The sequence below is a fragment of the Myotis lucifugus genome, unplaced genomic scaffold (genome assembly GCF_000147115.1).
Source record: "Myotis lucifugus unplaced genomic scaffold, Myoluc2.0 scaffold_350, whole genome shotgun sequence".
NCBI lineage: Eukaryota > Metazoa > Chordata > Mammalia > Chiroptera > Vespertilionidae > Myotis > Myotis lucifugus.
The window spans coordinates 1,189,108-1,205,404 of NW_005871398.1; the positions used below are offsets into that span (position 1 = coordinate 1,189,108).

Genomic DNA, 16,297 nt, shown 5'->3' on the forward strand with positions numbered 1-16,297 from the left:
TCTTAACAGTGTGAAAGCCTCTTATCCTATCCAGAAAAGTCATAATATCAATGATTTCAAAGCAAAAAGGGGAAATAGTTGAACAATATTTTACTTTCAACCAAGAAAGAGTAGAAAACATTTCCTAGGCATCAAGTTCGTAGTTTGAAAATCTTCTCATGTTGGAGATGAAAAATTCAAAGAGCCCTAGGTCTTCCCAGAGCACGGGTCAGGGTAAGTAGAGTCATAAACTTAAAGAAATTTTTACACAAACCTTTTTTAATAGATTCTCTTCCTCAAGTTAGCCCTTAGGGTTCTGGTTGCTAAAGAATCAGCTGAAGCTATTATTAACTTTCAGATGAGTAAGTACATTGGCTATTTCATTTACTTTCATCTTTGGTAAATCTGTGTGTTGATTTTCTTTGAGAAGATTTGACATTGACTTTACAAAATCAGATGTAATTAATATTTGAATTTTTATTATATAAAGATCCACAGATTTTTCTGAGTTGTATCGTTCAATACTGCTTTTTATAGTTTGCATAAAGATACTGTGAATTTATATGCAGTGAAAAGTTATCTCTTCCACTCTCACTTTCCTCTTTAAAGAGAAAAGTGTATATCTACATTAAAATCACCTGATATGACAGCTCTTAACATAATATTGAAAAAATTAGCTTTCTTTGCATTTTTTAAAATATAAAAATATTTAAAAGATGCAAACTACTTTTGTAAACTTTGCCTCTTAAAAACTAGCATTGATAAATGGAATAAATAAAAAATATTTTGGATCAGGGCTACCACACAGGGAGGAGGAAAGAGCATGTTACCGTGTAAAGTTCTAGGAGCCCCCGGGTTACAAAGTACATAGCGGAGTAAGGAGGTTAGGAAGGCTGAAAAGAGCATCCTTTCCTTTAATTCAGCGGTTCTCAAGCTGTGGGTCGCGACCCCTTTGGGGGTCCAACGACCCTTTCACAGGGGTCGCCTAAGACCATCGGAAAACACATATATAATTACATATTGTTTTTGTGATTAATCACTATGCTTTAATTATGTTCAATTTATAACAATGAAAATACATCCTGCATATCAGATATTTACATTACGATTCATAACAGTAGCAAAATTACAGTTATGAAGTAGCAACGAAAATAATTTTATGGTTGGGGGTCACCACAACCTGAGGAACTGTATTAAAATGTCACAGCATTAGGAAGGTTGAGAACTACTGCTTTAATTAAAATTATCTATTTAGTTATTATGTGTGTCCTTACAATTCATGGGAATGTTAAAGTTCTTCAAAAATATCATTGTCATCTCTTCTTTCAAAGGATGCGACAGTAAACATTGTGGTTTAACTCTAGTTCCCAGTCATACAGTGAGAGATGACCTTGCTCTAATCTCTGGAGAAAAGGAATATTTTAAAGGAACAAATGACAGCCAATCATATAACAACTTACTAGAGTTTTGCTAGGAAATTGAAAAGCAACTTATTTTTTATTCATTTATATGAGACGTTCAAATCCTGGAGATACTATTTCAAAACTAAAAATGTATTTGAGTATGTTAGTACAACTAAGTGTCATAGCTGAGGAAAAACTATGGAACAACCATTAAGCCAAAGCAATAATTAGAAAGTTCTTGGACTCTGGTTTTAAAGTATTATTAAAATATGCACTAAAGAGACATGATTGTAAAACTAAGAATGGAAACATCTTTATCTGCAAGAAGACAAGGAAGAAATCCTTAGATGTAGACTGAACGGATAAATATTCCATGGTATAAATTGTGAATATTCAATGGCACCAAAACCTGTTTCAAATAAAAATGTCAACAATCTTGGGAAAAGGCACATGAAACATAGTGTGGATACAGTCACACTTTGAGTTGAAGGAAAAGTTTATTAATCATAACTTGGTAAATGATTACAAAAGTTCTAAATTATTATCTCCTTTTTTCTTAAAATTTCATTTCCAGGAATTATTATGAAATTATGTGATAATATTTATAAAAAGATACTTTTGAAGATATTGTAACAATTATGGAAAACAAAGAGAGACATAAAAGTGTGTTGGAAATTGATTTTAAATTTGTGGTACATTCATAAACCTATTTCAATGTAAGTGACATTTTGAAATAATAAGAACAAAAATAAAGAGGGATTTAAAAACTGGAGTCACACAAATACCCTAGATTGAAATTAAACAGGATTAAATTAAATAAATTTACCTTATAGAAATGTAAAATATTTATAATTTAAAATGAATAGCATGTGAACAAATTACATATTCAGATATGCAAATTCCTTGACCTCCAGTTTAAATATCTTACAGATTTCCTCAAAGAAACAAAAAATAGCCACCGAGAAAGATACAACTATCTGCTTGAGAGCTAAAGCAAGGAAGAGAAGCCAGTTAACAGTTTGGTAAGCAGGGAAGTAAAGACATAAGCAAAAAGGGTGATAGTTCATGGTATGCATGACTTTATTCGCCTGCAAAATTATTGTTTCAAATGCAAAAAAGTCCTGTGTTAAATACAAGTATATGTAAAATTTACAAGTAAAAAGTAAAATAAGTGTGGCAAAGGAGTTTCAAGATGCAACTTGAATATAGGTTTGAATGTGTAGGCAAATGAATAATACATATACATTATTATGTGTGTATGTAATTTACACAACAATATGTCTTACCATGGGCTATAAGTCTCGGATTGCTAGTTTTGGTAGCTATCCCAGTAGAGAAGACAACAGTCCGATTTCAACAAACTCACTTTCTCAGAGGAAGTGCTAAAGTGGAAGTAGCAATTATTTGTATGGAAGCATAAATGAGGAACACTTCACGTAGACAATAGAGTACCAAAGGACTTTCCAGTAGAAATGATGCTCAAGTGAAAATCACAAACATATAGTTACATCTGGGTATTTTGGGAGACTGGGAAGTAAGGATGGAATGTGGAAAGAGAGAGATAAGAAAGGATTTTTTTTTCCAGACAGATCATCAATATGAAGTGCTTACAAGAACTACCACAGAGTAAATTCTCAATAAATAGAATTTATTCTTTCTAGTATAAGGAACATGGAGCAGAAAGAAGACTATATGGGTTACACAAAGCATAAGTCCCACTTGGGATTTTGAGTTCACAGCACATAAATTATCTGTAAGAGGCCAGAAAATAACAACTGCCATATACGAAGCATGTACCATGCATCAGATTTTATTGTACAAAACAAAGAGATACATAAAAGTGTGTTGGAAATTAATTTTAAACTTGTGGTACATTCATAAACCTATTTCAATGTAGGTGACATTTTGAAATAATAGAACAAAAATACAAAAACAAAAAGGGATTTAAAAACTGAAGTCACACAAATACACTGGATTGAAATTGAATAGAATTTAATTAAATGCATTTATCTTATAGAAATGTAAAATATTTTATATTTTAAGATTATCATTTTAGGTGAATATGGTAGATACTGTTTTATCTCCATTTTGTAGATTAACTTACTGAATGCCTGAGAAGTTGGAAAACTTGCCGACAGTCATACAGACAAAGGCGGAAAAGCGGGTATTGGACGATGGAGATCTCGCTGCAGATCTGATCTTAACCTTGATGTACTGCCGCTAAGGCTAAGACTGAGGGAGACGATAAAGACATGTGCATGGAGAGTATATTTAGTAATTTAGAGTTGATTTTGGACTTAGTAATAGTGACAAAAAGGTGTCAGAGTGTTTTCCATGCTTAACTAAACACAATGAAAGCATAAAAAAAAATGTGAGTTTTTTCCAGCTGTACATCATTAGGTCTGACATTTCTTCACCTACGGCAAATACAGCCTGCAGTAAAATACTCTGTATTGTATATCCAGTAGACACTGAGCGTAAATTACACACTAGCAGAGAAACATAAGGAGAGTCAGAGGAGTCATCCAACAATGTTTAAGCTACATGTTAAAACATAAAAACAAAACAACATAAACACATTTGGTCATAGTGGCGAAATGTGAAATACAAGTTACAGGTAGACCAACAACGCCTGTGCATGGAGCCCAGATTAGTTCTTACATGTTTACATTTGATCATGACCAAATCTTCATGGAAAGACATGAAAAAGGTATTACATTTAAATATTCACCTTTGAGATAAGAAATCTTAGACATAAGAAGAAATCATAATTTTGTTGAATCACAAAACATTATATAGGTCAAAACTAGCCACGTGAGAAAGTTCAGTCTTTGGTATAAGTTAAAACTGAAATAAAAAAGGAAACAACAGTGCTAAAACAATTTTTTTTATTTAAACTATGTTTTAAAATCTATCACAAAACTGCCAAAACAATAAAATAAAATAAGCAATTAAGTAGCAAGGCCCACCAGAGTGTTGGCAATATCAACTACTAATTTATAGCAGAAACTGCATGTGAATTAGTTTGCTAGAAGTCACTGTTTATCTTTATCTGGCTTTGATACCACTCCATTCAAATAGAATATCTCTCAACTTTACATGAAATTAAATAAAGTTCAGTAATGAAAAACCACACAATAACAACTTTCATCCTCTTGGGACTGACAGATGACCCTCAACTTCAGGTTCCAATTTTTACTTTTCTATTTCTCACTTACATGTTGAGTATAACTGGGAATCTGACCATCATATACCTCACTTTAGTGGACTCCCACCTTAAAACACCCATGTACTTTTTCCTACAGAATTTCGCCTTGTTAGAAATTTCATTTACATCTGCTTGTATCCCTAGATATTTGTACAACATAGCAACAGGTGACAGATCAATTACATATAACACTTGTGTCGTTCAATTGTTTTTTACTGACGTCTTTGGAGTAACCGAATTTTTCCTGTTAGCTGTGATGTCCTATGACCGCTACGTGGCCATCTGCAAACCCTTGCGTTACGTGACCATCATGAGCAGCAGAGTCTGCAGGAGCCTTGTCCTCTGCTGTTGGATGGCTGGCTTGTTGATCATACTCCCACCCTTTACTTTGTTCCTAAATTTGAAATTCTGTGATTCAAATGTCATTGATTATTTTGTCTGTGATGTATCTCCTTTGTTGAAGATTTCATGCTCAGACACATGGCTCATCGAGCAGCTGGTTATTGTCTGTGCTGTGCTGACCTTCATTCTGACCCTTGTGTGTGTTGTTTTGTCCTACATTTACATCATGAAGACCATCCTAAGATTGCGCTCTGCCCAACAAAGGAAAAGGGCCTTTTCCACCTGTTCTTCCCATATGATTGTGGTTTCACTCACTTATGGAAGCTGTATTTTCATCTATATCAAACCTTCAGCCAAGGAATCAGTGGCTATTAATAAGGGTGTGACAGTGCTAATGACATCCATCGCTCCTGTGTTGAACCCATTCATTTACACTCTGAGAAACAAACAAGTGAGACAAGCTTTCAGTGACTCATTCAAAAATATTGCATTGGTCTCAAACAAGTAAGAAAATGTTCAAAAAAATAAAATATCAAGCTAAGCATAAACCATTAAGCTACAAATCTGTTTGTCTCTTTTTGATCTGATCCCTAGTCACATTAACTTTCTCAAACATTAATTGCACCCAGAATGAACGCCCTCCACCATGTGAGTTCACTCCTTTAATCCTCCTGCAAGCAAACCTCTTTCAGGGTAAGATCCCAATAAGAAGAGATGATAATAAATTTCTAGTGAGCGTAAGCCTGATGTTACTTCTAATCTATGAAGTTGAAATGAAGAAAACTAAAACAAATACAAATCAAACAAGGAAATAAACAGTTGTTGTTTTTTATTTTCTTCGACTTGAAAGAAAATAATTGACTTAAAGTGTTCTTCCAGTCTTCCCATCAAAATATTGCTTACCCTTTGAGACAGCATGGAGGGACCTGGAGAGTATCATACTAAGCAAAATAAACCAGTCAGAGAAAGACAGTATCACATGATCTCACTCATATGTGGAATCTAAAGAACAGAATAAACTGATGAACAAAACAGATCCAGAGACATAGAAACATGGAACAAACTGATCAATCTCAGAAGGAAGGTGGGAGTGGGTGGGTGAGAAGAGATTAACCAAAGAATTTATATCCATATATGCATAACCCATGGACACAGACAATAGAGTGGTGAAGGCCCAAGGCAGAGGGCGGGGGAAGACTGGAAGAGATCAATGGGGGTTGGGAGGTGTACGTCTGTATTACTTTCTCTTTTTTTCTTTTTCTTTTTCTTTTTATTACTTTCTGTGGGAAGCACAGAACTTGGTTGGAAAGTTTGTAAGAAGGAATCTCCGAAAGGTCAGGAGCCCCCAGAGGGAGCTGGCCGAAGGCGGCTGCCCCTGCCTTGACTTTTCCAAACAAATCTGAGCCCCTGGGTGTTTTACTGGAATCTTTATGTTTAGTCTTTAGATGTCCTTGCTTAAAGGACACTGCAGACGCATGTGTTTTCTCAAGGATGCTTACCTTACTGATAGTATCGAATAGTTAATTTTAGTTCAAGCTGTTGTTACAATAAAAGCCTGAGGAGGCAGGCAAACGGGGCTGTTTGGTTCCTATAGCCAAGCAGTCCCTTAGCCCTCTCTTTCACAGAAACGTGTGTCAGAGTAATCATTCATCTGTAGCTCAGAGTCTGCTGATCAGCACCAGCAAGTGGTGCCCCATGTAAGGAGGAACGCAATGAGACATGGCAGAAACCTCGAAAATGAAGAGTAAGAAAATGAAAGTAACTGTGCAGTAAGTCATTGGAGCCTGCTTGGGATTTCCAAGTTCTAGGGCAGTGGTCGGCAAACTCATTAGTCAACAGAGCCAAATATCAATAGTACAATGATTGAAATTTCTTTTGAGAGCCAAATTTTTTAAACTTAAACTATATAGGTGGGTACATTGTTATTAACTTAATTAGGGTACTCCTAAGGCTTAGGAAGAGCCACACTCAAGGGGCCAAAGAGCCGCATGTGGCTCGCGAGCCGCAGTTTGCCGACCACGGTTCTAGGGGATTGTTTCACAATGGGACAAAAGCTGTTCACAGAATAACAGCAATATATCACAGTGCTTAAACAGTTATTAAAAGCAGGTGGTGCCTCTGTTACAGAACAATTAGTGAGCCTGTTACAGACTGTTATAATTTATAATCCTTGGTTCCCTGATGCTGGAACACTAGACCTTAATCTCTGGGAATAAATGGGCAAGAATTAAAGAGAAATCAGGCCCAGGGAAAACGAGTGCCCTTGTCATCTTTAACTATGTGGGCTCTTGTTCGAGCTGCACTATGCCCACTTTATATTGAGGATCAAAAGCCTACAGAACGCCAGGAGGATTTATCACTGCCCCTTCCTCCTGAAGTAGAGCTTGTAGAGCCTGTAATATCTAAGACCCCACCATCAGAGGAACCTTTCCCGATCCTCCGCCTCCAGTGTGGGAAGGCTCATCAACTAGATCCTCAGTTATGGGATCATGTGTCAGGCAAGCTATGTTAGAAGGAAAGCTTTTGGCTTTCCCAGTTATGCAAGATCAGCAAGGTAATCAGATACATGAACCACTCTCCTTTAATACCTTTAAAGAAATAAGGAAAAGTATTAGAGAAAATGGGGCTAACAGTCTATTTACAAAAGGACTCCTTCTTAATGCCTTGTCTGAAAATTACCATATGATGCCTCGGGACTGGCAGATTTTGGCCAAAACAACTTTGGACACCAGTCAATATCTATGATGGAGGGCAGAATATGGTGAGATCTGTGAACAACAGGCTGTTTGTGGGTGTTCACTGGCCACCCCACCTGGGAGAACCTCTGGGCCGCATTCTGGCTGTAAGTCCTGGGCACTATAAGATTTCTTCTGAAAGATCCATGGAAAGAACTCTGATTTATTAAGTCTTATCTGTGTGCTATGCACACCTGTAAATATCATATATGAGTGTTTCTGTTAATTGTTGCTTTGTGTCTTTGTTTGGTTTAATTTGTTTAAAGATGGGGCATATTTCACTTTGCTGGGGGCCCCAGCTACTTGTGGCAGGCTGAACACATGGCAGGGATTGCAGGAACTTCCCAGCAGCTGCCAAGAATTCTTAATCTTAGGGACCCTTCCTGCTCTCCCTCTCAAGGCATCAGCCACTAGAAACTCTTAGCTAGTGGAAGTTCTTGTCTGTCTGTAATATAACTTGGTTGCTGATTGATGTTCTTTGCTTGATTTCTTATCTTTGGGGGACTTAATTTGCACTTCACCATTTTATGAACATAGGGAATCCTCTGTCTCTGCTGTTTGGGCTTTGGGCCACTCATAACGCATTTGCTGTGCTGGGTTAGTGTGAGATAAGATTCTAAGGCTAATGTCCCAGGCCAACTTTTTATGAGTACTCATTCATTTACTATAGGGATTTTTTTGTTTCTGTTTTTAAGATCTATTCTTATATGTAAGATTTCATATTGTTAGTCTACTCAGAAAGAGAAAATATGGGAAATAATTATTTAAACTCCCCAAGTATTTATCGTAGCGGCCGGAGCTACAGAAGTACCCTTAAATAGGCTGCAGAAGTGGCAGCAGCATCAGGGTGGGGGAACAATATTCTTGTAAAGGGATAAAAAAAGGTACTTTTACACTAAAGCCAATACAACTCCTAGGGCAATGGAAACTAAGGAGAAAATAAACAAATGGGACTACATCAAAATAAAAAGCTTCTGCACAGCAAAAGAACCCATCAACAAAACAACAAGAAAGCCCACTGCATGGGAGAACATATTTGCCAATGTTATCTCCAATAAGATTTTAATCTCCAACATTTACAGGGAACTCATCCAACTTAACAAAAAGAAGATAAATAATCCAATCAAAAAATGGGCAAAGGACCTAAATAGACACTTTCGAAAGAGGACATACAGAAAGCCCAGAGACATATGAAAACATACTCAAAGTCACTAATCATCCGAGAGATGCAAATCAAAATGACAATGAGGTACCATCTCACACCTGCCAGAATGGCTATCATCAACAAATCAACAAATGGTAAGTGCTTGAGAGGATGCGGAGAAAAAGGAGCCCTCCTTCACTGCTGGTGGGAATGCAGACTGGTGTAGCCACTGTGGAAAACAGTATGGAATTTCCTCAAACAATTAAAAATGGAACTGCCATTTGACCCAGTAATGCCACTTCTAGGAATATATCCCAAGAAAACAGAAACACCAATCAGAAAGGATATATTCACCCCTATCTTCATAGCAGCACAATTCACCATAGCTAAGATTTTTAACAGCCTAACTGCCGATCAGCAGATGAGTGGATTAGAAAACTGTGGTACATCTACACAATGGAATACTACGCTGCTGTAAAAAAGAAGGAATTCTTACCATTTGCAACAGCATGGATGGAACTGGAGAGCATTATGCTAAGTGAAATAAGCCAGTCAATGAAAGTAAATACCACATGATCTCACTCATTTGTGGAATATAAGGAACATTATAAACTGATGAACAAAAAATAGATACAGAGGCAAAGAAGCTGTCAAACTACAGCAGGAAGGCAGGGGAGAGCCGGGGGCAAGGGAGGGGTAAGAGATCAACCGAAGGACTTGTATGCATGCATATAAGCATAACCAATGGACGAAAGACATTGGGCGTGGTGGGTAAGGGCATGTACCAGCAGGTAGGGGAGGCCGGGGGAGGTTAATGGGGGAAAAAAAGGAGACATATGTACTACTATCTGTATTACTTTAAACAATAAAATAAAATTTTTTAAAAAACAACTTGGATTATAGAAAGAAAAAGAATAAAATCACAGTTGCTCCTGAGAAGCAATTCTCTAAAAGATTACTTGAAATATCTCACCAAGAAATACCTTAAGAAGGTTACTCTTCGTGATTGGCTTCATGTGGTTGCATCTGACAAGGAGACGTATGAACTTGGTTACTTTCAGATTAGTCAAAATGAAAATGGATCTGAGTCTGAGGACTAGGTGAAGGCACCTTAAACAGGTCTTTGCTTACTAATAAAACAAATGAAGTATACCAAGACAAACATCTAGAAATGGACTTTTAGTTTATCAGAGAATAAAAAAGATAACACTCTAAAAAAAATACACACACAATGATAACACTAAGTAAAATGTTGGACTAACCATATTAACATCAGACAAAGTAGACTAGAGCAAAGACTATTATTGGGACAAAAAGTGTCATTTTTCACCCTAACCGGTTTGGCTCAGTGGATAGAGCATCGGCCTGCGGACTCAAGGGTCCCAGGTTCAATCCCGGTCAAGGGCATGTACCTTGGTTGAGGGCACATCCCCAGTGGGGAGTGTGCAGGAGGCAGCTGATCGATATTTCTCTCTCATCGATGTTTCTAATTCTCTATCCCTCTCCCTTCCTCTTTGTAAAAAATCAATAAAATATATTTTTAATTTAAAAAAAGTGTCATTTTTCAATGGCAAAGGGGTCTATTCTTAAGAAACCTAACTACTTATGCATATAACAAAGACCTTCAAAATACATGTAACAAAAAACTGATAAAATTGCAAGAAGAAAAGAAACACCAACAAGTATAGTAAAAAAAAAAAAAAGTTCAACATGCCTATCTCAATATTTGATTGAATCATTGCCCAAAATTCACTAAGTACACAGAAGACAACATTATCTATCAACATGATCTGGCATGTATAGAACACTCCAAGAACAAAGAGAATTATTCTAAGGTTCACAAATAATATTTGCCAAGCTAAACAATACTCAGGACTCTAAAAACAGCCTTGTTAAATTTTACACAATTCAAATTATACAAAGTGTGCTATCTGGCCAAATGGAATTAAATTAGAAAGAATTATGCACCCCTATGTTTATTGCAGCGTTGTTTACAATAGCCAAGATTTGGAAGCAGCCCAAGTATCCATCAGTGGATGAGTAGATTAAAAAAGCTATGGTATTACACAATGGAATACTAGTTGGCCGTAAAAAAGAAGGAAATCTTACCCTTTGCCACAGCATGGATAGACCTGGAGAGCATTATGCTAAGTGAAATAAGCCAGTCAGAGAAAGATAAGTACCATATGATTTCGCTCATGTGTGGAATCTAATAAACAAAATAAATGAACAAACAAAATAGAAACAGACTCATAGATAAAAACAGACTGACAGCTATTAGAAGGGAGGGGGGTTGTGGGACTGGATGAAAAAGGTGAAGGTATTAAGAAAAAAAACAACCTCATAGACACAGACTACAGTATGGTGATTACTAGAGGGAAAGGGAAGTGGGAGGAGGTACAAGAGGGTAAAGGGGGGATAAATGGTGATGGAAGGAGACTTCACTTGAGGTGGTAAACACACAATATGATATACAGATTATGTATTATAGAATTCTATACCTGAAACCTTTATAATTTTATTAACCAATGTCACCCCCAATAAATTCAGTATAAAATAAATAAATTCTATTTTAAAAATTAAATTTCATTGAGAAACACCATAATTGGAAGAAAATATAATAATTTGTGGGATGCAACAAAAGCAGTATTTTTAAGGAAATTTATGGCTCTCTAGTAATAATAGTGATTTAAGTAATTGTAACATATATCATTGGCCATAATCTTAGTCACACACCCATATCATTTGTAAAGGAGGCTGGGTAGATTTTTACCTGGGCATTTTGCACTAAGTATAAAACTGGGATTCAGTTGCTATGGATAAGGAAAGAAAAATACCAGACAGGAAATTACCAGTCTCTGTCATAACCCTTCAGGATGTTCTTCAAAAATTTACTGTAAATACAGAGAGATATCTTCTTCCTCCCCAGCCTACCCCCTGCCAGGGAAAATTATCAATCACTTCCTGCCAATAGGGAATGACAAAAAGGCGTGATGTGGCATGGCTAGTTAGTGTGAGAAACCTCAGTAGAATAGTGAGTGGGCAGAGTGCAGGGACAACAGAGGCACCTGCTTCAGTAGAGGTAGGAACACCCTCTGCTCTATCATTTGACACCAGGATCAACATAAGCAGCAGAGTAAGAATATCCAGAAATAACAGCAGAGATAGTCAAGGAAAAAGTGTTTTTTTAGGGTCATTGGACAGTAATAAGCCATAGCAAAAAGGGAACCATCCTGGAACCAGGCAATTTTTTATTCAGTGCTTGAGATGCAAAATGCTCCATTGCTTCCAATACCAAAAGCGGTTTCATTGTCCACCTGAAACGTCATAAAGAGAAGGAGAAAGGATGAAAACACAGGCCAGGCAGCACTGGAAGAGCATCAAGTTGAAATTTATTTTTTTCTTTCAATTTTATTTTGTATTGGTTTAGTGAGTTAGACAATCATATTTACATAGTGTTCTCCTTGATGTTTCCAGTACCTAACTGACATCATACATCGTTACACTAGAGGCCCAGTGCATGAAATTCGTGCATGGGTAGAGTCCCTAGGCCTGGCCAGCAATCAGGGCCGATCAGGGCCTTCCGGCTGCTGGCCGGGGCCTTCCTTCAATCCGCACCGCCCCCTGGTGATCAGCACACATCATAGCGAGCAGTTAAACTCCCAAGGGGACAATTTGCATACTAGCCTTTTACTATATAGGATTATTGACTATATTCCCTCTGCCTTATTTTACATCCTGTGACTATTTTGTAACTACCAATTTATACTTCTTAACCTTCACCTCTTTCAAGCCCCCTCCCTTCCGGCAACTGTCAATCAGTTCTCTGAGTCTGTTTCTATTTTGTCTATTGGTCTATTTTGTTCTTTAGACCAACATGTAAATGAAACCATTTGCTATTTGAGTACTGGTAAGCCTCTTTAATATTGGGACAAGTAGCTAGGGTAGCATGGAGAAAGAATCAGGACTTTTGTGTTCAGGTCCATTTTTGTTCAAAACGTGCACCGCTCCAAAGGGCACTCTGCCCAGTCCTCCCTCTGCTCCTCAGTCTCCTCGTCTGTGAAGTGAAGATAGTTTGGGGTCTTTTTTTCTAACTTTATCTAAGATTTACATCAAAGATAAGTAATATGTTATATGTACAAAGTGCCAAATAGAGTGTCTAATTCTAGGAGAATTATAAAGATTCAGCAAAGAAATCAAAATGGAATTCAGATGACACCAGCCCACCTTCCATGTCTCTGAGGACATTGTTCCCATTGCTACGTGTGTTTTCACACTGCTGATTAAACTACCGTCAGTTCATTAGTAACTTTTGAAACAGGGTCACCAAGGACTATTTTGTTGTTCATTCCCACATTCCCTGTGCATTGGTAGCAGACTAAACATATAAAAGAAAAGTTGCTGTTATACAATTTGCAGGGAAGCCTGCCTCTGCCCAGGAGATTCAGAGATGCCCCTCTGACAAAACCAGAGAGAAACCTTCCTTATCTCTGCACCACTCTTTTCTTCCTTTGAACAGAGTAACTGAGAAATCTGGTAACAGGTGGCATTTAGACTTGGTGAGGGAAGAGGAGACTGAAGTTGGGCTCAATTATATCAGATATATACAAATCTAGGAGAGTTCCTTCTCATGCATGCATACACACACACACACACACACACACACACACACAAATATGCTTGTGTGGAGGGTGAGACTGGGTGTGGAAATAGGTGGAATGTGAGATCGGGAGAAGTACACATAAAACTCACAAATTGAATGTTCCTCAAATTGTGGTTCCATCAACAGCCTCGTACAGAACTGTCAGAAAAGTAAGTATATAGCTTGGCCGGCGTGGCTCAGTGGTTGAGCATCAACCTATAAACCAAGAGGTCATGGTCCGATTCCCAGTAAAGCACATGCCCAGGTTGCAGGCTAGATCCCCAATGTGCGGTGTGTGGGAGACTGCTGATCAATTATTCTCTCTCATCATTGATGTTTCTATCTCTCTCCCCCTCTCCCTTCCTCTCTGAAATCAATAAAAAATGTATTATTTTTTAAAGAGAAATAAGTATATAGTTGTCGAGACATATTTTTCCTAATTCTCTAAACATAGGCAGAGGATGGATACAGTCAGTTTTAAAATCTGGAATTCAGTTCATAATAACTGGTACTAAAGAAAAGGATTTAACAATCATTCTGGTATGTTGTTATTCTCAGGGAACGTAAAATTAGAGTTTGCTGCCATAATCACTTTAGCCTTTGAAAGAGCCAATCGTAACTATGAGTTGAGGAAGTGAGACAGAATAATAAAAGGTGATGGAAAAGACATCACCACCCAATAATGTCCACTGGTGTCCTAGACATAAAATGATATCAGCTTATAAATTATCTAGCAGGGAACCTCATCTTAATTTCCATCTGCTACTTAAGTACTTTTTGCCTTTTTTTTTTCTTTTTGTCAGGGAGTACGGCATTGGAGGCACAGCATTCACTCTTCTTAAATTTCAACTATCCAGTCCACGGGCAGCCTGTCCCAAATGAAGACAGAATGAGGTTTGTTCCAAACAAAGGTAAGGTCAGAGTCTCTCAAATATATTTTAATTAACTCAATAGTAAATCAATGAAAGGAAGAAATGAATCTCAATCACTCACCCACTCCCTAACCTGAACCAAGAGTAGGTAGTTTTGCACAGGTTACATCATCAAGACCTACCTATGAATGTTAATTAAAAACACTACTTATGGGAGGGAGGTGGTGAAATTTATTATTTATGTAATGAAATTATTTCAAACTTTAATTGATCCAAACTCAAAATAAATAAATAACTCGTTCTCCCAGGAAAACTTTCCCAATATAAGAGAAGGTCACTATGATTGCTGGTAAAGGCTAGCAATTTGTTTAAAGTTGTTTGATTTCGTCTGAAGCAGTTTTATATATCCAAAGGATCTGCCACTACAGGTTTAATTCTATTACTGCAAGTAGTGTTTATTTAACAAGCTTCATGAATTAAAACACAATGCTGCTAAAGATTCACACATATTACATTAGCCATTTAAAAACATTAAATTAATGATCTTGAAAATGCTATAATGATTGAGTTCACCTGTCTTTCCTACCAATACAGAAGAACAAGGGTTTTGATAAGAGAAGCAGGGGATAATTTTAGATTCTAGGAACTTCATAGGACAGGAGGGGCTGGAGTTAACAATGCCAGTAGCCAGTACAAGGATTTAATTCTTCTACAATGGGAGAGAGGAAAATTAGGAGGGCAATAATAAACCTGACCTATCATTTAATTTGGTCTATCAGTCTTCCCCTGACAGGTATATGGTAAGTATTTTACCCTTGAGCTAAGGGAAGGTTTTCTCTGTTCCAAAATCATATTTGTGACCTCTGAGCAATGCACTTTGCCAACTCAGCTTATGGTGACAGATGACATTGACAACTTTAGTAAAAGAAAAGAACCTAGAGAAACTGAGTGCACATAGGAAAATATGAACAGCTACTAAGATAACTAAGAATGATTGCCAAGGAGTGATCAGGAAGTAGCTATCCCAAGTTCAAAGTTGCATTTTCACTGCTTTCTGGTGTTACCATATCACTGAACGTGCACTAAAATGAAATGTCATTTCCTACTGGTATAGCCTGAAAGCTTTTGTTTTTTTCTTTCTTTTTATTAAATTTATTGGGCGACATTGGTTAATAAGATTAGATAGGTTTCAAGTGTACATTCCTATGACACATGATCTTCATATTGCATTGTGATTTGACCCAAAGTCAAATCATCTTCTGTCACCATATATATGACCCCCTTTACTACCCCAACCCCCCTTTCCTCTGGTAATCACTGTTGTCTGAGTCTATGAGTTTGTGTTTGTTTGTTTGTTTGTTCATTACTTGCTTTCAGTTTTATAATCCCGAATATGAGTGAAATTATGTGTGGGATTTCTGATATTATGCTTTTTAAATAACAGATGCTTTTTAAATATTTTTAATGAATAAATGTAGATTATTTATTTGAGCAATAAGAAATAAGAGTACCCTAATGTATTTTTACATTTTATGTAACACACACATTGGGTACAATTGCTTATACACATAAGAGATTAGTTTTGCCTGATATGTAGAAGTGTGTTGTGTTTCCCTATAAACCCTTGAGTTATGCCTAAATTTTCCTGTTTCACAATTAATCCTCCCTAATAAAACACAGAGACATATTATAGGCCAATGGATTGAGTTATTATGAACTACTGATATGCCCAGTGAGAATGCACTTACCAGGTCTTCTTTTACAGATGGATACCTGAGACTAGTTGCTTGAAATATGAATCTCAATGAGGGTAAGTTTTGACATGAAAGAGGGGGGATTTCCTGAGCCTCTATGGGATTCCTGAAAAAATGTAACTTAAAAGTACCAGGGAGGCTTAAAACTCCTGGGAAGCACTGAAATGGACAGCGATATATACAATGAGAATACCAAAAAGTACAATAGGGCCCTTTAT

At 37.0% G+C, this 16,297-nt stretch overlaps 1 protein-coding gene across 1 annotated transcript; it reads left to right on the forward strand.

Annotated features, from left to right (window-relative positions):
• Positions 1–4,504: 4,504 nt before the first annotated feature.
• On the forward strand, positions 4,505–5,440 carry LOC102437838 (olfactory receptor 6C2-like). The gene has a single exon (XM_006101329.1). It carries the CDS (start codon positions 4,505–4,507, stop codon positions 5,438–5,440), a length of 936 nt encoding a protein of 311 aa, XP_006101391.1.
• The last annotated feature ends 10,857 nt before the right edge of the window (positions 5,441–16,297 follow it).

Excerpts from the sequence above, each read along its gene's own strand:
- LOC102437838 (XM_006101329.1), top strand. The coding sequence starts at position 4,505 with ATGAAAAACCACACAATAACAACTTTCATCCTCTTGGGACTGACAGAT.